At 39.3% G+C, this 20,819-nt stretch overlaps 1 protein-coding gene across 1 annotated transcript; it reads left to right on the top strand.

Moving 5' to 3' along the window:
* The first annotated feature begins 2,791 nt into the window (after positions 1-2,791).
* On the top strand, positions 2,792-6,530 carry LOC115757176 (rac-like GTP-binding protein 5). Its single transcript, XM_030697296.2, has 7 exons — positions 2,792-3,127; positions 3,309-3,396; positions 4,291-4,400; positions 4,556-4,619; positions 4,965-5,029; positions 5,501-5,566; positions 6,072-6,530. The coding sequence occupies exons 1-7, from the start codon at positions 2,834-2,836 to the stop codon at positions 6,168-6,170; spliced, it is 786 nt and encodes a 261-aa protein (XP_030553156.2). The 5' UTR covers positions 2,792-2,833; the 3' UTR covers positions 6,171-6,530.
* The last annotated feature ends 14,289 nt before the right edge of the window (positions 6,531-20,819 follow it).

Consider the following 20,819-nt stretch of genomic DNA (forward strand, 5'->3'; position numbering starts at 1 on the left):
TGTGCATTTATCTCGACTTTAGACACATTTACGTTTCCAAACACTCTCTCTTGGCCTTCATGACTTCCTCCTTTTAGAAGCTCCTGTAAAATAGCCATTTGAGCATCCGTGGAGAAGAAAAAGAGCCGTTGGAGTTCTACGGGACATCTTGTCCTCATGCCGGTACAGCTTTTTTCACATTAGACTTGACTTTCCTGAAATGGGCCCTTAGCTACTATTTCGAGTTGACAGTTTTGAAATTTTCTCTAATACAGTAATATTATATTCCCAAGGAGATTAAAAATACTCCAGTTGGCCTTTCACATCAAGTATGAGCGGCTTCAGTTAATCTTTCTCAAACATTTGCAAGTATAGACTTTATACTTCTCGTTTCACCTGATCTTTCAAGCTCCGATATCAAATATTCGGTGGCTAGATCTTTTGAGGTCCTCAGCGAATGTTTTCACGAAAGTGATTCAGTCTTCATGCGATTTTTATCCAAAGGCCATCTCGTGATCCATAGCCATATGCAACAAACATCTCTCCCCTCCGCGACTCGCGAGATCGATTTGCCGCCGCCCATCTTCGGTGGCCGAGATTGGGTAATCGTCAGCCCGAACAAGATAAATGACTTTCTCCCCTTCGTGACTCACGGATCTGATTTATCATTGAGCTTTTGCTCGGCTTGGACATGTCGCCCTCAATTTTCGAGACGCGGGCAGCCATGGCCACAGAGATGATCCTATGAGCTAGATGGAGCTGGTTGTAAGGGTCCGTGGGCATTACGGCAAGTATCTCCTCCGCGAGGTCATAGTCGGGACAACCATTGCCGATGCCCTCTGCGACAATACCCAATTCCAATTCCCCGCCGCTCTGAAACAACACACACCAAGAGCAGGTGAGGGCCGCACCCCTCACTGGCTGGCGAGGGCATCATGACCCTTACCCGCGACTCGCAAGCGCGGCGCTCGCCCAGTGCTTGGCAAGGGTCGGCTAGCAAACAATCGCTACACCCTAGTATGTGCCGATCCTCGCTGGTTTTAAAAGGAAAAACAAAATAAAAAATGGACTTTTTAAAAGAAATAAAAATTAAAAAATATAAAGAAAATCAATTATAAAAATTGCACACAATGATTTACTAATATAATTTTTTCAAAAGCTATAAGAAATAAATTTTCTTAGATTAGATTAAATAGAGAAGTATTTTAATAAATGGGTAGGGTCGAGTATGGGTTGGGCATGGATCGGGTCAAGAATTTTGCACTACATATAAATAGGTCATAAACATATTAATGGGTCAATTTGGGTCAAACCATTTTATGACCCGATCCAAACCCGACCCAACTCGACCCACCTGTTTGACAGGTCTAGGCTTAGGTCATCGAGTACATCATTCGAATAACATATTTACTTTGGAGCCGAAGAAACCTCGTGGAATCAATTAGGAAGCGAGCACGCGGGCTAGAAATGCTTACATTTTCGGAAATTCTTGAATTTTTTAACGAGTTTGTCATCCAATCTTGTCCCTCATTACAGCCTAAACAAGGCAAATTCCAACAACATGAGATCCAACTTGAACGTGAATTCGACCTCAATGCAGCCCGACAGTTCCACCTAGTTTTAAATTTTCTCTTTCCCTCGCATGTTTAATATTAATTTTTTCCTCAGCGTTCGCGCCTTGATAACCATCCGAAGGCCCACGAGAACGAGTGCAAAACCAGGATTGCTTCAGCAGGAATGGCGACAGCTGAGAAAAACTCAACAAGGTGAGAACTCAGATGTTCGATCTGCTATCTTTTCTGGCTTTTCAGCTCATCGATTATGGCTTTTGGAAGTCCGATAACTTCGTGTCGGTCATGTGCTTTTCAGACATGCCAGTTGTGACTGGAGCTAATAAGGGAATTGTACTGGATATATGTATGCAACTAGCTTTGAAAGGAATCGAGGTGATATTAACAGCTAGAGACGAGAAACGGGGCCTTCGAGCTGTTGAAAGCCTCAGAGAATCGGGGATTTCTGTGATCTTCCATCAGCTCGACGAGACCGATGTCGACAGCGTCGCCCGGTTGGCCGAATTCATCGGGACCAATTATGGAAAGCTTGATACTTTGGTGAAAGGTCTATCTTGCCAATGGAATTCTTTGAGAAGCGTTCGATGAAGGATCTCTCCGGTCTTCTTTGCGCATAATTTTCGCAACCCAGTCGAGGACGGAGTGAGAGGGCCGGTGATGTTGGCTTTGCTACCTGATGATGGGCCTTTAGGATGCTTCTTTACCGGAGGTCTCACGATTTTGACCACCTTAAGTGAAACTGTTGTTTCCCATTATGAACTTTGCTTACATAGTGCTCAGTTTGAAAAGTGTACGCATTGGGATTTTCCCGTAATTTAGATGAATTCGGACCATGTGAATCTGCGTCTCGATCGAGAACTCGTTTTGTAATGTTACTCTAATAGGATCAAGCAAAATATTTATGTCGGCCTAGAATGAGATTACTTATGGAAAATTATTATTGATCATTTTGAAGTTCAAATTATGCGTACGGATCAAATTATTGACATCTACATAAATTAACGAGCAGAAATTATCCTTTTTTAAAGATGTACAAATATTTTTTAAATTTCTTTGGCACTTTTTTTTCTTTCTTTATTTTATATTGAAATGATTAATCTCCGAGGACAGGGAGGTGCTCTTTTTTTTTTTTTTGGCCTTTTCCAAAACTTTTGCCTCCTTGACAGCTCAAATTAAAGCGCGTGACACACCCTCAGCCAAAAAGCTGCACAAAAATCTTTCCTTTCTTTTTCCTTTGCCGTCCTTCTATTTTGTACAGTTGGTTTTGACTCCGCCTTTTCTACATGGCACAAAATCTTGACTTCCCTCAAGAAGCCCACACATTCCACATTGAAGAGAGAGGGAGAGTTTTAATCGCCAATAGAAAGAAAAATCCACCATCATCTTCTTCTTCTTCTTCTTCTTCTTCTCCTTCATCTTCATTGTCGGGTTACACAATGAGCAGTGCAGCAACAGTCACAGGCAAAGCAGGAGCAACAGCATCAGAGACCAAGTTCATCAAGTGTGTCACCGTTGGTGATGGTGCTGTGGGCAAGACTTGCCTCCTCATCTCTTACACCAGCAACACTTTCCCCACTGTACCTCCCTCTCTCTCTCTCTCTCTCTCTCTCTCTCTCTCTCTCTGCTTAGCTTGGTACGGTAGACTTATGTTTATCCTGGGTCAAGTGCATTTATCTTATGTCTCACTTTGTCTTCTCTCTTGTTTCATGTGAGTTATGAGTTAGAATAATTGAGGGTTTTCGTCCCTTGTGTGGGCAGGATTACGTTCCAACTGTTTTTGATAACTTCAGTGCCAATGTCATGGTTGATGGGCAGACTGTGAATTTGGGTCTCTGGGACACTGCTGGTTCTCTCTCTCTCTCTCTCTCTCTCTCTCTCATATTTATGTTCTCTGTGAAATCTGATGGGTGATTGCAATCTTGGTCATTGTCGCTCTTTGTAACTCAAGTTTACTTCATCAATGGGGGTTGCCCTTCCTTCATTCGACATTCTCTGGTATGAACCTGATTTGTAAGGACTTCAAACATGTTTTAGTTGAATTTTGGTTTTAGAAACGACATGATGGTCGATAGCGCCTGAACTTTTACTTGTCATTTAAGATTAAAGAGCATGCTGATTTCAGGCACCCTCTACCCAGATGCCCCCATTCATCATTTCTAACCCGAGCATGGAAAGTAGAGAGGTTATTCATCACAACATGCTGTTTGCCCACAAGTACTAAACATTTTAAGGGCATCATTCAAATTAAAGCATTCTTTTCCAGTAAAATAACTGGTGAACATGCCTATTGTCCTGAAGAATCCTTCTTATGATTATGCTTCCCCTGTCTCGTGGGGTGTCTAAAAAGCGTTCTGGCTTACCGACAATTCCATCTATCTTTTTGATGGAACTAGATTATCTGGGCGAGTCTAAAGATTCAAACTTTATGCCATTGCAGACGCCGGTGGTAGTCAAATCGAAGATGATATCATTTTTGGAGTAGTTTGTATGACAATGTTACTTTGTTTTAAAGATGTTGGATTAGCCCAAGATAGTGGATGTAAGATAATTTTGCATGTGCACTTCATCATGACTCACTAAGTTTTCTTGCTTTATTTGAGAGTTAATCATTGCGGGAAATACACTTGATTTAATTAATGCGGAAAGTGGTTGCTCATACATTTGAATAATGTCCTTGAAGTTGCTCTCAAAAGCGACTGAATCGTCTGAAAGTTCCTTAACATTCGAGTTTTCTATTCAGGCCAAGAAGACTATAACAGGCTGAGGCCTTTGAGTTACAGAGGAGCAGATGTCTTCATCCTTGCTTTTTCCCTCATAAGTAGGCCAAGTTTTGAGAACATTGCCAAGAAAGTAAATGATGCTTTTTTTTTTCTCTTTAACTTTAATCACTTCTTTAGAAACTTTTTTTTGACTTTTCTGTTGACTAATTTTTTCCCTACTTTCTTGTTCTTTGTTGCTGTCTTTCTTCTTCTTTTTTCTTTCTGCACATCTTTATGTTGGAGAAGTGGGTTCCAGAGTTGAGACATTATGCTCCATCAACTCCAATTGTTCTTGTGGGGACCAAACTAGGTAAGATGATGTTTCTTTTCTTCTTTGACATGTAGCTTCTAGGAGGTCAGTTAGATCAGACCTCTTTGCTTGAATTTTGAAATTTCAAATTTTTAAATATCGTCATGAACTCTAAATGACTTGCGGAAGTTGTTGCAAAAGATTCAAGAATTATAAGATATATGTCTATTTAGGAGTGGCAGTGTTAAACAAATAGCAGCAGGTTGCTATTTTGTGCACTCATACAAAAACAGAGTTTTACCTTAGAAAACAGATGACATTGAAGCCCTAATTAATTTCAAGCTGAGCAGTTGTTAACCTGTTTAGCTTGAGTCTAAGAGCACTTTTCCTTCTCTGTAAAACCAGATCTAAGAGAAGACAAACAATTCAAACTAGACTACCCTGGAGCATGCACTATTTCAACGGAACAGGTAAAGTATCATTTTTTTCCTTTGTTGCCCAAAGCAGCTGTCTCTACTAAACAACATTATATGAAATTGTCGTGTGTTTGAAAATGTTGCGAAATCAATTCATCATGAGTGAGGCAATGTATTGAGGAAACAGGACATGCTAACTGATAATAATGTCAGTCCATTGCAAAGACGAGTTCATGTGGCAATGGATATTCCTGCATCTTGCAATTTTCAGAAAAAGACGACCAGATTAACTTGCAATTGAGGAACAAGATTAATTTGGGCATATTCAGAAAAAAAAATTTGCTTATTTGTGTTTCAGCCCCTGTATTTCCTTAACCTGCGAGTGTTCCAGTAAGTACATTTAACTAGTTTCCATACCCTCTTCGTTACATTTGGAGTAACTGATATAGATTTTTCTGTTGGTCAATCAGTCAACCACTTTTCTATTCCCAGTTATGCTTCTCGTATAATTTCCTCCATAAACAGGGTGAAGAACTGAGGAAGCAAATTGGGGCTTTGGCATACGTCGAGTGCAGCTCAAAGACACAGCAGGTCAGTCTCAGTAGGTGGTTGCAAAATGAGTTCTGTACAACCTTAAGCGCATCATTGTGTTCAACATGTCATAGGTTTCTCATTCTGTAGACTTACCATACTGGATGCACGAAAAGGAATAATGGTGAAACTATGATGATTTTGAATTGCTTGTAATAGTTGTTCATGACCGGTGATAGCGTTAGGGCCCATGATATTCAAAGTCAATGAGTGCTTGCAATTGAAAATCCGAGATGACCTGTCGAATTACGCTTGTCCGCACGAGCAGTTATTTCAAAAGACTTGTGCATCTTTTGTCCTTCACTTTTTTCACTAAAAGGCAATAGAACCAATTTTTAGGAAATTTCATCTGGAGGTAACATGTGAAGAAAAACATCCCTACAAGTTTTTGAAGAAGCACAATCATTTTCATAAGACACTGTGATAAATACATTGTTCCATCCTAGTTCCTGGTTGAAACTCAGACCTGAGCAATATTCTTTTTTTTAATCTGGCCTACGTGCAGAATGTGAAGGCCGTGTTTGATGCGGCGATCAAGGTGGTTCTTCGGCCTCCTAAGCGCAAGAAGCAACAGAGACGATTGAGCGTTTGCCATATCATGTAGACTTGTCCTTGAACAGCTACGCCGTTGTTCAACTCCGGTCGAAATTAACCCGTTTCAGTTTTCACATTTCTGTGCATATTTGACATCCTCAGTCTTCCTTTAACCTTTGCAAGATTGCATTCTTTTGTGAGCGAACTGAAGCCGCGAAACTGCCTTTTCTTCCTTCTTTTCTGATGCATAATCTGTGACTTTGTGAACTTTAATCTCTATTTGCCTATGTGAATGTCAAGTCTGGTTGAGATTGTAAATGTATACACGCATTATGTTTGGTTATTGTTCCTCTTTTGATGGGCATAAAACGATCTGTTTGCTACACATCAATTGGTGCTTCTGGAGTAGGAATTGTGTTGATTGTTTGAACCTGGTTTGGATTTTCATCTAGTGATCATATTTGGGTTTTCATCTAGTTCTATGGCCCATTTTTTTACCTCAAATTCAGTGGGTGGGGGAGACGTTTATATCGATACAGGAAAATTTTGGGGTAATGTTGCCAAATAGTTGTAAAACGTTTCCCATTATGTACCAATAGGGTTGTGAATTGGTTAAGCCTGGTTTGAGTCTCCACTTATACCGGACCCGACTTGTGGACATGAAGGTTATATATGTATACATACAACACCAATGGAAATATTAAAAAAAAAAAGAGTCCGAGCCTGGTCGGCTTATTAATTATCCTTTTTCTTCCTCGGAACCGGATAGGTACCTTTGATTGTCTCGACCCAAATTTTCGTGAATGTGCTTGTACCAAAGCTCCAGGATAAACAACTTTGAGCCTCAATCTCTTGTGGCCTTCTGTGCTTTGTCTAACAGCAAAAGATACTACTCTTTAACACCTGGTCCACGGCAGGAGTCTCCTGATTGTGCAATACATCGCTCCTGGTGCACCAGATATGGTAAATGCAGCCGTTCCAAGTTATTTTCAACTAGAAAACAGGCTGACTCTTCCCAAGCATGCTGCTTGATCCATAAGTACTCAGAATTCCAATCACCAGGAAATCTACCGAAGGAGAATAAGAACATAGCCATCCTACAAACATGCGAAGAGAAAGCACATAAAAGAAACAGGTGACCCAACCATTCTTTGCCCTACTTACATCACGAGCATAATGTTGAAAATGGAATAGAAAACCATCGAGTTGTTCGGCGAGCCAAACGAGTGAAAGTCTGGAAAATTAATCTCCGGAAAACACTATCGCTCCAACAAAAACACCCTCAGGTGCATTAGGAGAGAGACCAAATAAGCTTATTCCAATCCACCTTAGGGCCCCTTGTTCCTTGCTAACTCCCAATTAGTGACAGAGTCCTATATACCAGAAGCAGATGCCATACAACCTACTCTGTCCTCAGCAACAAAATAGATAGAAATACACCTCACCAAGTGGGATTGATTCCCGGTCTAAGCTCTTCCTTTTCATGGTTCAGAAATTTTTATGTAAGCACATGACCATAGTCCACCAGTCTAGTCCGAACCAGGAACTAAATTCACTGTAAAAATAAAAAATGGGTTAACATCTACCAATCTCCGACTTTGTCGATCATCAAAAGAAACCAATACTGAGTTCGGGCTCCATGCTCGTAGCAGTCATCCAATGCCAATGACTCAATGACCGACGCCACATGCAAGTTCAGTGTACATCATCAGAATTTGCTTCACTCTGTCCCATCCCTCAATTGATTTCTCGTTTCCAAACCAAGACCTGAGTACTAAATAACTTCGTGGGTCCGCAAGAACCCTACACATATGGACCGCCACAATCCAAAGAAGCAGGAAAGAACCAATGAGAACTGAAATAAATAAGGGAAAAAGAGACAATTTCACAGCTTGGAACTATAAGCTCTCTCTTGACTTTTGCACAAATGGGTATGATTGGGTATGAACATAGTAGGACTGAGATCTAACTTTTTCATTGGAAAGTTAGATGCAGCATTTTGATTATTTCCCAGTTTTCCAATTTTGTTCCATCATTTTCATGGTTGATCAGCAAAATCCACCCTCTCAAATGAACTGTGCTAATCCTTTTCCTTTCTCTATGTTACACTGGAACTTTTGAAGCGAAGAAGAGACACCATCCGTTGTGCTCTTCTGATGAGTTGAATGTTTAAGTTGCCCCCTTTCTTTATTCAAGGAGAAAATGCTGGGTGAGACATACATCATTCTCATTCTTCAGGAAATAAATCATTTTCTGGTTCAGAATGCACAGATAGATGGCAAGATCGATGGTGAATGAAATGGCCTACTGCATTCCTCATTTTAACGTGTCGGTGCCCGCATGCCTTGCACCCCCATTGTCAATCTATCATTTTATTCCTTGGTGATGGGAAATACCCTCTATCTGCTTTACGTTTGAGGTATCCCGAGACCGGAATGAGACCTTAGACAAAGCAGTTTATGAAAGGCCACTGATGTGGCATGCTGAATAATCGTCTAACTGGAATAAGAAAGGTTACACATATAAGGAAGAAGAATGCGTGCACCTTTATGAGAATCCTCAGAAAAATTGATGCGAAACGTTGACGAATCGAGACTCGAGCGCTTCCCCTCTATTTCCTCTTGTTTACGCCAGTCAAATGAGATAGCCATCATCGGAACGAAGAGGTGTGTTCTCATTTTTGTGAGTGAGGGTTAGAGGGGGGTGGGGAAGGGTCTTGAGCCTTTATATAGAGTTTTCAGCGCGGACCCTCGCATCATAGGTCGTGCCTCTTCGACCTACACTAAGCCAGCCCATATTATAACTAATTAAGAATGTGCATCATACTTTAATGGACTAACCTAATTCGCCTAATTCACTGAAAAGTTTCAAAATTTAATTCAATCTCAAATCTACCCTGAAAATAATTTTTTTTATCTAAAAAAAACTCTCAAGTTCAAATTCGGTCTCAAATCTACCCCAAACTTTTCTCTATCTCGGAAAAAACCACATGCTTTAGGTACAATCCCAAATATGTTCCAAATTTTATTTTGTCTAAAACAAAATCACAAATTTTCAACCTATTCTCAAATTTACAACATGGTCCAGTCTCAACTCGACGAAAGAAATTCTCTAAAATGAAACTGTTCTAAGATATGCAAAATTAGGGATGACTATCGCCGATTTTTTGACAGAGGGCTAATGCGGCAGATTTGAGATTAGAGTAAACATTGGCGATTTTTTCTTAAACAACAAAAGTTTGGGGGTAGATTTGGGACTAGACCTAAAGCTTATGATTTTTTCTAAGACAAAAATAAAAAAAAAAGTTTGGGACAGATTTGGGATCGAGCTCGCAGGTTTTTTTTGCAAGACAAAAAAAGTTCGGGGCATATTTGGGATTGAGCCTAAAGTTAGGATTTTTTTAGGGAATTAAGCTCATTACTTTTAAGGTTTTGAGATCAATATTGTGTTTCGGCTCCGTTTATTTAGTAAAAAATTAATAATTAAAAAACAATCGTTTTTTTAGAATGATCGTCTATGTTACTTTGAATAATTAATCGATACTAAATATTTTAATAACAACAATAGTATATATTCAAATATTTACGAGGATGATCAAAATATTTTTTCATTCATTTATTGCTCTAAGGATGTAAGTGGTTGTTTTTAGGAAAATATTTTTCAAGTCATTTATTTTTCACGAAACAATTGCACTCTCGGTTGATTTAAAATTTTAATTGTATATCGTTCAAGGACGTCTACCTAATGCCATGCACTGTCCGTAGAGTTGGTTGAGTTTCTTTAATTTTTTTCATTTTAGTACTAATGCAAAAATGTAGACATTCAAGAATCAAGGGTGTTTCGACAAAAATAAAATAAAATCAAGGGTGTATGATGTGCATACATGAGATAATATTAGGTCAACAAAAAGAAAGTTCGCGACATGTGTACCGAGGTGTCTCACCTTGCAGAAATTTTGTGATTTTATGTGTTTAGCACTTACTTTTCTTATTTCCTCTTATGTACGCCATGGCTCGAGCTCGAGCTCATGGCCACTTTGGCCACAAAGCCCGACCTCGAGCCCGGAGCTTCGGGGTAGCCTTGGTCGCTTGAGTTTCAAGATCACCGACGTGGTTGCAATGTTTTGTTTTCCCTCAACAATGGCCACTTGAGCTTCGAGCTTATGGCCATGGTGGCTTCCATTGTAAGGTTTTCCTAACATGAGCTTATATTAATTAAGATTGTAACTGCTGTTTTATGGGATTAATTTACCGTTTACGGGGTTGGTCTAATAAAGTAAGATATAAATATTCTTAACCGATTTGATGTGGGATCGGCATTGTGTGAGCCGAGTTGAACCCGACCCGTGATGAGAGTGGCATGGTTGAAAACTCTATAAATAACGCTAAGTCCCTCTTCTAGCCCTAACAAACTCATAACAACCTCACATATAGAATGCATATGGATTGGCGTCATTGAAGGGCTATCTCATTGAGCCAGGTATACTGAAGATCATAGAGGAGAAAATCTTGAGCATCATGATTCCGCCTAAAGTAATGATGGATTTCAAATCAAGTGTACAAATTCCTTTAAACCATTATTCTGTTTCTAGAATCTAGCTATGTTGATCCTAGGATTGTTGCAAGAAGGTTTACAACGGCTTACATGTGATATTAGAGCTTACGTAGTATAGATTTGAAACTTTCGGTTCATGCCCGTTTTTGGAATTTTTATCCAATGAAAATTTGTTTTGATCACATACTTGAGTTCATCTCGTCAAGACGGTCATTTTGAGTGGTAGCGTGTCTCCAATGGAGGCCGGATGCGGCCTCACGCCCGCTACGTGTTTTTGGGGGCATCGGTGCATGAATCCCACATACTCCACGTGCCCTACCATTTCAAAAGCATGGCATACACACACGCGTAAGGCGGCAAGCCGCACGCCACGCACCCGACACACACTCTACGTGCCCCACCACTTCAAGAGCGTGGCATACACGCGCGCGCGAAGCGGCAAGCCACACGCTTGACACATGGGTGTTATGTGTCAACACCGTGTGAGGTAGCAAACATGTGATGGTGTGTTGGTGCGCCACATGGCCCGCCTCTAGTGTGCCACGTGGCTCGCATCCAATGCACCACATGCCCACGTGATGCCATCGGGCCGGATATGACCCGGGTCCATTGACCGACCCAACCCGCGTTAACCGGGTCAATGTAAATCGAGCTTTGACCTCGACCATTTGGGCTGGCTAAGGGGCCGCACGTGCGGCGAGCAAGTTCACGCACCATATTTTGTTTTGGTACGTATGGGCACATTTGAGCTTCGTTTTAGGCGTTCTTGATACCGTTGTGCTCGTATGAAGATACTCTATAATGTGGCATATTTATTATATATATTTGAGAATTTTTAATTTATAAAAATGCATAAAAAATTTATATATCTATACTTTTTGGGGGTATTGTTGGCATTTTTCCTATATTTCCATATAATTTCGAAAATACTAAGGCTAGCTCACATGTATATGACCACATACATGATGTGTAGATTATTATTATATGTTGGCATGTGTAAATTTTTAACATGCATCAATGAATGGAGTAATGGTAAAGGCATCGCCCGTGATTTTAGGATAAGGTATCCCTATAATCAAGTCTAAAATCGCATGTATATGATAAATGTGAGACATAAAGTTTATATCCTTAGTGTGAGAGAGTTTCAAAGATTGAATTGGGTTATGACCACCAAAGTCGCAAGTTTGATTAGATTTGAGAAATATATATCTCATATTGTGGTTGGATGTCTCCTGTTCTAATGTGTGGTTATACTTCCAAATGAGGTGATTATGTATTGACTCATGGAGGGATACATGTATAGCATATAGTTGAAGATTGACCGATTCTAGTGTTCATATACCCAAAGGTGGTGATTCACAAAGATTGAAATATATTCTAATGGTCGTTGTCATGTAAAGAGTTTACAACCGCATGTTATATATTCTACTCAAAGGTGATTATGTAATATTATATGTAACTCTCGGGATGTGTACTTATAAAGTTTCAAGTTACACAATATTGATTCACGAAGGGTCAAATGTATAACATAGGATTGAGGAAACAATTAATCCTAGTAGTTCATACATCCAAAGGTGGTGATTCACGAAGGTTGGAATATATTCTTATGTTGTCTGTCATGCATAAAGTGCATGTCATGTATTTTGCCCAAAGGTGATTACCTCAAGATGTGTACTTTTAAAGTTCAAGTTGCACAATACTCACAAGATGCTAATTGTATACATTGCTTGTTAAATTTGTCACCTTCGCTATAAACGGTAACACCATTAAGATTGACGTTCATACTAATTCAAACTTTGAGAAGTGGGTAGAGGATTTTATATTTAGGATGAAGTGGCGAGAAATCCATATTGTTCTTATTAAGGATAAGTCGCGTGATTTTACTATCGACAATTCGGAACCCGAGAAGGCACATTTTGTTATCTGGGTTAAAAGCAATCGGATTTTCTTATTATCTCCGAAGCAATCCATTTAGCACCACCATGAAAATGGTTTGCCGGTTGACCGTAGTGCTATACATATGATGAAAGCCTTACGGATTAGGAATTGTGTCTCGTCTAATGTTGAGATTGTGAAACATCTGTAAGGACTCCTCAACATGAAGTTTGATGGTTCCGGTGGGATTAGAAATTACGTCATAAGGATGTGGACCAATCGATTAATAGGTCTAAAAATCATACTCATAAAAGAACTCATGAAACCACCGGTCATTTTGATAGTTTTGGTCCAATAATAGTGTCCTTTAAGAAAGATGGTGATCACAACTACTTTTGTAAGAAGAAAGATCACATAAAGGAACCGCAACAAATACAAAACTTGGTTGTGTGAGTGTGAACATGTAGGAAATAATTATTTAGCTTTGGTTTGTGAATCCAACCTATCATAAGCCCCATTCGGTTCATGGAGGCTAGATAATGGCGCAACCAATTTTGCTGTGTTCACCATAAATGGATTCATGAATCATAGAAAGCCAAATCATGGTGAATCAAAGCTCACCATAGGAAACAACAATAACCCGATATTGAGTTTATAGGAGATGTCATTTTAATTTCAGATTATGATTTTGATTTGATATTAAGGAACGCACTTATTGTACCTTCCTTTAGACAGAACTTAATTTCCGTATCATGTTTGGACATATGTGGTTACTCTTTGAAACAAGGGACATCGGTATTTCTATGGTTTTTAAGTTAAATAAGGCTAGGCGCTGCAATATGTCCAATGGATTGTACTGATTGTGTTTAACTCCCAATGATATATACGTCGCTTATACAACTAACGATGTTGATTCCAAAAGACCTCTACCCGAAGAACAATCTTATGCATTGTGAAATAAATGACTTGGCCACATATCTAGGGAGAGATTGGAAAGGATGATAAAGGCTAACATTCCACATGCTCTTAAATGTAACCTAGAGACTTACATATACCGATGTAGGAATAAGATGACTAAGATTAGGAAGAAAACTGCAGTCCAAAATTTTGACCTATTAGAGGCTATTCACACTAATATCAGTGGACCCTTTATAGAAACATTGTGTAGAAATTTTTATTTCAACACATTTATTGAGGATTATTCTCGATGTAGTTTTCTATACTTGACTAGGGAAAAGACATAAAGGATGTCAAATCACACCGAGGTGGTGAGTATTTTGCCAAACATGGTAATGTTAGACAGCTTAAAAGGCCATTTGCTAAATACTTAGAGAAGTATGAGATAGTAGCTCAGTTTACTATATCCGAAATCTTGAACAAAATGGTGTGGCCAAAATGCATAACCGCACTCTTAAGTTTACGACGAGGAGTATGATTAGTATAACGAACCTACATGGTTCTTCGTGGGGTGAAGCTTTCAAAGCTACCCTTTACCTTCTAAACCGTGTTTCCACCAAAGATGTTCCGTTGACTCATTTTGAGTTGCAGACTTGACGTAAATCTAGCCGAGCCATCTAAATATTTGGGATTGTCCTACTAGAGTGAAGTTATATTACCCAATATTAAGTAAGTTGGACTCTATAACTACTTGGTGTTACTTTGTATCTATGCCTAGATCATTAAAAGGGTCTTGAGTTTATAATCCCAATGGAGGCACAAGAATTGTGGAATAACAGACGGCGAAGTCTTTGAAATTTGATTGGCTAAAGAGGGTAGTTGCTCAAAGACTATTGAGGATAACGATACGGTGGGAATTACCGTGTTCTTTTTCTTTGCCTATACAGACGATCATGAAGCCTCCCATATCACGGATTGAGCCTATAGGGTTTTAGGATCATGTTGTTTAGACAGATCTTGATGAAGTTCCTCAAGCCTCATAGGTGCGGGATAAGGTTAAAGTAGCTCCATTTAGAAGATCTATTAAGTAGAGAGAACCAATTATACTGTCGGACTATATAGTCTATCCGGGAGAGTATAACTATAATATTAGCTGTGTGGTTAATCTAGTGACTTATATAGATGACGTTTCTTATCCTCAATCAGGTTTTTAGTTGGATGAGATAAAAGACGAGATGCGGTCTATGAAAGATAATGGTGTTTGGAAGCCTGTTGAACTGTTGAGGGTTACAAGCTCATTGGCTGCAAATGGATGTGTAAGACTAAAAGGGACTTCAAATGAAAGATTGAGAAGTTTAAAGCTAGACTGGCAGCCAAAGGTTTTCACTTAGAGAGGAGTGGTATACAACGAAGTAATTTTTTTACCACTCTCTTCTAAAGATTCTTTCAGAGTGACCATGGTATTTGTTGCTCATTTTAGTATGGAGTTATGTCAAATGGATGTTAAAACTGTCTTTCTAAATGGAAACCTTAACGAGGAAGTTTATATATTGCAACCCGAAGGCTTTATAGCTGATGATTTAGGGAAGCTTATATGTAGACCGAAATAGTCTATTTATGGCCTCAAGCAAGGCTTCTAGACAATGATATTCGAAGTTTCATAGTGTTGTCACTTCATTTGGTTATGTCAAGAGCAAAGTGAATCAGTATATATCTTGTAAGGTCGGTGTGAGAAATTTTATATTCCTAGTACTTTATGTAGACAATATCTTGCTTGCGAGCGGTGACCTTAGATTTCTGCATAAGTGTCGCGACCCTCGATCTCGTCGGCGGGAGATCGTGGGCTAATGGGTCGCCCTTCCGGCCCGGTTGTGTGTGGACCTTTGGACGCGGGCCTCTCCCAAGGCCCATTACCCAAATCGCAACGAAGGATAAAATCGAGTCGACCTTTCGGTGCGGTCTAGTGACATGTGTTACGTGTGCATATCGAGGAGTCGCCACCAATCGTTTCATGGAAGGTACGATTGGAAACCCTATCGAATAGTCGGGAGTCTCTATTCGATTATGCGAGAACCAGAGAAGTGGGTTCGGGGACTTAGTTACGTCAATTACCTTAATTGACGCCCTTTCGGTACCTAAGTTGAATGAATTTTTCTAATATCGGATTTCATGCGGACGAGTGGGGTACGGATCCTAATCTAGGAGTTCATGCGGACGGGAGTGACTATCCTAGCAATCACAATCAGTTAAAGTAAATGCACAAATTAAGGAATCCATAACATGCGAATAAATCACATCAAATCAGCATGACATTCTTAATATAGCCCTATCAGCTTAGGGAAGGGACACTCAAAGCATAAGAAGTCTGGAGTGATTTGGAAATGATTTGCCCATGAGGGGTAAAATCGTAATTTTGAGAAAATTTGGGGACGATTTGCCAAAAAGGGAAAAATCGTCATTTCAGAAAAGATTCGGAGTGAGAAATGTTGAAAATAGGATTGGCCACCTAAACCGACCCATTTCCTAATTTTCGACATTTTTTAGAATTTTTCGAAATTTTCTGGAGACAAATTACCCCTAAAGGGTAAAAATGTCATTTTGGAAAGATTGGGAAAAGAAATCTCAAAAATAGGATTGCCCAGTTGACTGTGGCCATTCCTCAATTTTCGAGAATTTCTGAAATTTTTTAGGAATTTTCTACAATTTTTCCTAATTTTTTTCGATTTTTTATGATTTTTTCGATTTTTTTTTATATATTTATATTGGGCCGGGTCAATCCGGTCAACGGACCGGTCAACCCGGTCCACGGACGGGGTTCGCCCGGTCCGGATTCGCGCACGAATCGGTACTCCCCGAAACGGCGCCGTTCCATACCAAGCGCGCTAAAAAATTTGAAAATTCCCGCTCAAAAAAATTCAACGCTCGAGATTTCACCACGTGGCGCGAGGACGGCAATCGGATTCGTTGACCGGAATCGACGGCTCGGATTGAATGGAGGCTTAATCTCCACCGCACGATCTACATACCGAGATCAACGGTTCATATCAAATGGCGAGATTAAATCTCAACCGTTCGATCTAATCATTTTTTTTATTTTCTGAAAATAATTTTATTTATTATTCAAAAATTCGAAAATTTGATCCAACGATCGGGATGGTGACACGCGGCCAAACCTGGGCCACGCGATCACAAAATTTGGATTTTTATTTTTCGAAAAAAAGAATAATTTCGAAAAATGATTTTATTTTCCAAAAAAAAGGAAAAAAAACGAGATCTTGACACGTGGCACATCCGGGCCCGTCGGATCAAATTTTTTTTATTTTTGTTTTCGGTTATAACAACTTCGCCGACGTGGCTGCCACGTCGGCGACACGTGGACATTGACCCGGTCAACTTTAGTTGACCGGTCAAAAGACTTCGCCTGAGAAGATGATCGACGCCGGCGAACCTCGTCGGCGCCTCGTCGGAACTCCATTCCGATGTGCCAACCTTCCCCGAACTTCGCGATTTTCCTCTCAATCGACTCCTTACGACCTACGAAACAACATATGTCGGTCTAGCGTCTATATTTATTCTAAAACCATGTGAATCAAAGGCGATCGGACGTCCATGTCCGGCGAACTTCAAGCAAATCAACTAAGCACGATTTCTTGTGTTGAAACTTCAAACTAAACCATCTAGCATCATCCAATGAAGTGTAAGATACTTACCTGAAGGTCAAACGGCTTCGATTTCGAAGCCGGCGAGTTCGTGAGCTCGGATAGGCGGCGGGGTTATGAGGTCGACGGAAAGGGATTTCATGCACAAAAATCACAAATAAAACAGCGAGCGGAGAATCGGGAGGAGCTTACGAGCATTTCTAACTCAAGTACTCATGAAAACATTGATAGATTAAGTCTAAGTTGCGAGGGATTGAATCTGGAAATGGTGAACTCGCTCAACTGTTTCAATGGTCGAAGAAGAGTTGATCGTGCTTGACGCCTTCCTCGTATCAAGATGAAGCAAATGAATGCGATGATGCGGCCTTGTGTGGTCTAGATCGCAGGGGTTCGGAGCTCACGGCTCTCGAGTTACTGAACTCCAATGGCGAAAAAAATCCAAAACCCTAGACCTCTCTCCCTCTCTTTTTCTCTCTCCTCTCTTTCCGTTCACCCCCCCCCCTCCGTTTGCGAGCACTTTTTTTGTTTTGTTAACTTCCCTTTAACCGTCGGTTGCTCCAGAAGCTTCTCGAAGCTTCTTCGCGGAATAACAGACTCAAAGAACGGCCTTCTTCCCTCTATCTTGCGCCCGTGACACTTTGGGAGAGACGATGAACAAGCACTGGTCGGATCCGCCCGACCCGGCAGACCGGTTCGTGCAAAAAAAGGCTAAATTGAGGTAGCAATTAGCATTTTTTTCACAAAATTGATGCCAAAAATCACTTTCGCAACATGGATTACCTCTGAAAATGTGATTTCCGTGAAAAATTCCTTTGAAATTAAGTGAAAACCCCAAATTTGAGTAGGATCCGAAATTGATTTTTACAAAATTGGAGTCCTTAATGAAAGAATTATCATCAATTGAGCCTACCATTAGATTCAGAAGGTCAAAAACTACAGGATAGGGGTCTTGGGGTTCCATGGGTGTCTCTCAATAAAATTTAATTTTGAATTTGGCTTTCTAGGGACTAAAATGAAAGAATTTTATGTGTAATCAAGTCCCTAATGCCGAAATTGAACAAATTAACGTGCATTTGGATTAGAATGTGAAGTGGAATACCAAAGAATCATGTCACAACCCTCAATAGTGAAGAAAGAAAAATAAAATGACCCCAAATGGTATTTTTATGTCTAATTTGTGGGGTGCATTTGTGAAGGAACACACAAATCCGGATTGAGATTTTCAAATTTTAAGAGGTCAAACTGAAAAGAAAATTAAAAGAAAAATATTGACTATTTTTCTGTATTTTTGTGACCTCAATCGATATTTTTTCTTAATTTTTTAGGAATTTCCCTATTTTCTGAAAAATATCAAAAATGCGAAAAAAATATGAAAAATTGTTTTTTGATCAAAAATGGTTCCTCGAGCTTGGCCAAGGCTACCAAAGTTGATTTTTCAATTTTCTAATTTTTTATGAATTTTTTATGAATTTTCAAAGATAAATCGAAAAAAGATTGATTAAAAATCGTGTGTCAACAATAAGGCGAAGCGAATGTCGTCAAAACGTTTTTTCATAAAGGACTTTGATAAGGCATCTTTTGTCCTAGGCATTGGGATCCATTAGGAACATTCTCGTCGGGTATTGAGTTTGTCTCGGAGGGCAAGTATTGATCTTACTATGGAAAGATTCAATATGCAGCATCGCATGCTAGGAATTCCTCTTGTCATTAAAGGTGATAAACTGAATCTGTCATCTTGTCCTCATCCATATATTGAGAAATCCCAAATAGAGAATGTACCTTATGCTAATGTACTTGGGAATATTAAGTATGTTCAACTTTGCACTAGACTAGATGTTGCTTTTGTAGGGAAAAGTACATTAGAAGTGTCATAACTTTTGTACGGCGTTTATTTGAGTGCCATAACTTTTAAAACGTTCACTTAAGTGCCATAGTTTTCAAAAATCGTTCACTTGAGTGCCATGTTGACGTGGACGTTGGAAAAGTTGACGTGACGATCGGAAAGGCGACATGGCACGCCGGAAAGCCGGCGTAACTCATTGGAAAGGTGGCGTAGCTCATCGGAAAGTTAACGTGACACATCGAAAAAGTTGCTGTAGCACTCAAGTGAACAATTTTGCTCCGACGTGGCATTTAAGTGAACGATTTTTGAAAATTATGACACTTAAGTGAACGTTTTGAAAGTTATGACACTCAAGTGAACGCCGTACACAAGTTATGGCACTCATGGTGTACTTATCCCGCTTTTGTAATAAGACTTTTGAACAAATATCGGTTAAATCCAAGATATGATCATTGGGTTGCTGCCAAGAAGGTATTGAGGTACTTAAAGAGGATAAAAGACTACATGTTGATTCACAAGCAAGTTAAAGACTTGCAACTAGTAGGGTATTCGAATTTAGATCTTACTGATTATCATGATAACAAGAAGTTGACAACAAGATACATCTTTATATTAGCAAGTGGTGCAGCATAAAAGAAAAGTGAGAAACAAAAATCTATATTATCTTCTACCATGTAAGTAGAATTTATAGCATGTTTTTCGGCTGCTACTCAAGCTATTTAGCTCCGAAACCTCATTAGGAAGTTGACCGTATTTGATTTTGTAGATAGACCCATAAAGTTATATTATGACAACAGCTTAACAATGTTGTTTATCAACAACAATAGAAATCTCAAGCGGTCTAAGTAACTGGCGGTCAAGTTTTTGACCATAAAGAAAACAATTGAGAATGGTGACATTAAAGTAGAGTATAGTCCCACGGATGATATAGTTGCAGACCCACTAACTAAAGATTTTTGCCCATGTATATTTGAATGACATGTCATTAACATGGGCTTACCGGCATCATTGGATGCGGTTGTTCGATGGAAGCTATTTTCGATTTTTGCTCCAAGAAAGTTTACATATGTGTTTTTTACATTTTGTAACATCTTGATATGTATCAACTCTATTGCATGCAATAAAGCATTTATTATTGAGGTGATGTTGAACACATATATCGGTTGGAAATCTCAAGGTATGTGTATACCTTGAGTAAAAGCTAGGGCATTCTGTTACTAACCTCAAGGATATGTTTTGTTACACATAAGATAGAGGTAACTATAAAGATAAGACATGTACATATGTAGGTTCATTGGATAAAGCTGAGACATATACATATATAGGTTCATTAGAACCATAAAAGATATTTTCTTATGGAACATCAAGTTTCGTGACATATAAGTAGAGAGAATGATGAATAACAAAGGGATAACACATAAAATATCACTATTTGCGATTTATTATCCATTTGCAACACTACCATATTGAATATTTATCAGTAAAGTTAAGAGCACTTGTCACCATGGATGGCTCTGTGTTTGCCGATGCGATTCTTGTCATGATTCGATATTTGAGACTTTATGGGATCGAATTGATCGTTAAGAATAATCTCTAGACTAGCATAGAAATGCGCATATACAATACAGTTTCAATTAATATTCGCTTAAGTGGAAGAATGTAATGTTTTCCTAATGTAGGTTTATATTAATTGAGATTGTAATTACTGTTTTACAGGATTAATTTACCGTTTACGAGGTTGATTTAGTAAATTAAGATATAAAGATTCTTAACTAGTTTGATATGGACTTGGCATTGTGTGGGCCGAGTTGAGCCCTACCGGATGAGAGCGGCCTGGCTGAAAACTCTATAAATAGCACTTCAATCCCTCCTATAATTCTAATGAACTCAT

The sequence above is a fragment of the Rhodamnia argentea genome, chromosome 9 (assembly GCF_020921035.1).
Source record: "Rhodamnia argentea isolate NSW1041297 chromosome 9, ASM2092103v1, whole genome shotgun sequence".
NCBI classification, from domain to species: domain Eukaryota; kingdom Viridiplantae; phylum Streptophyta; class Magnoliopsida; order Myrtales; family Myrtaceae; genus Rhodamnia; species Rhodamnia argentea.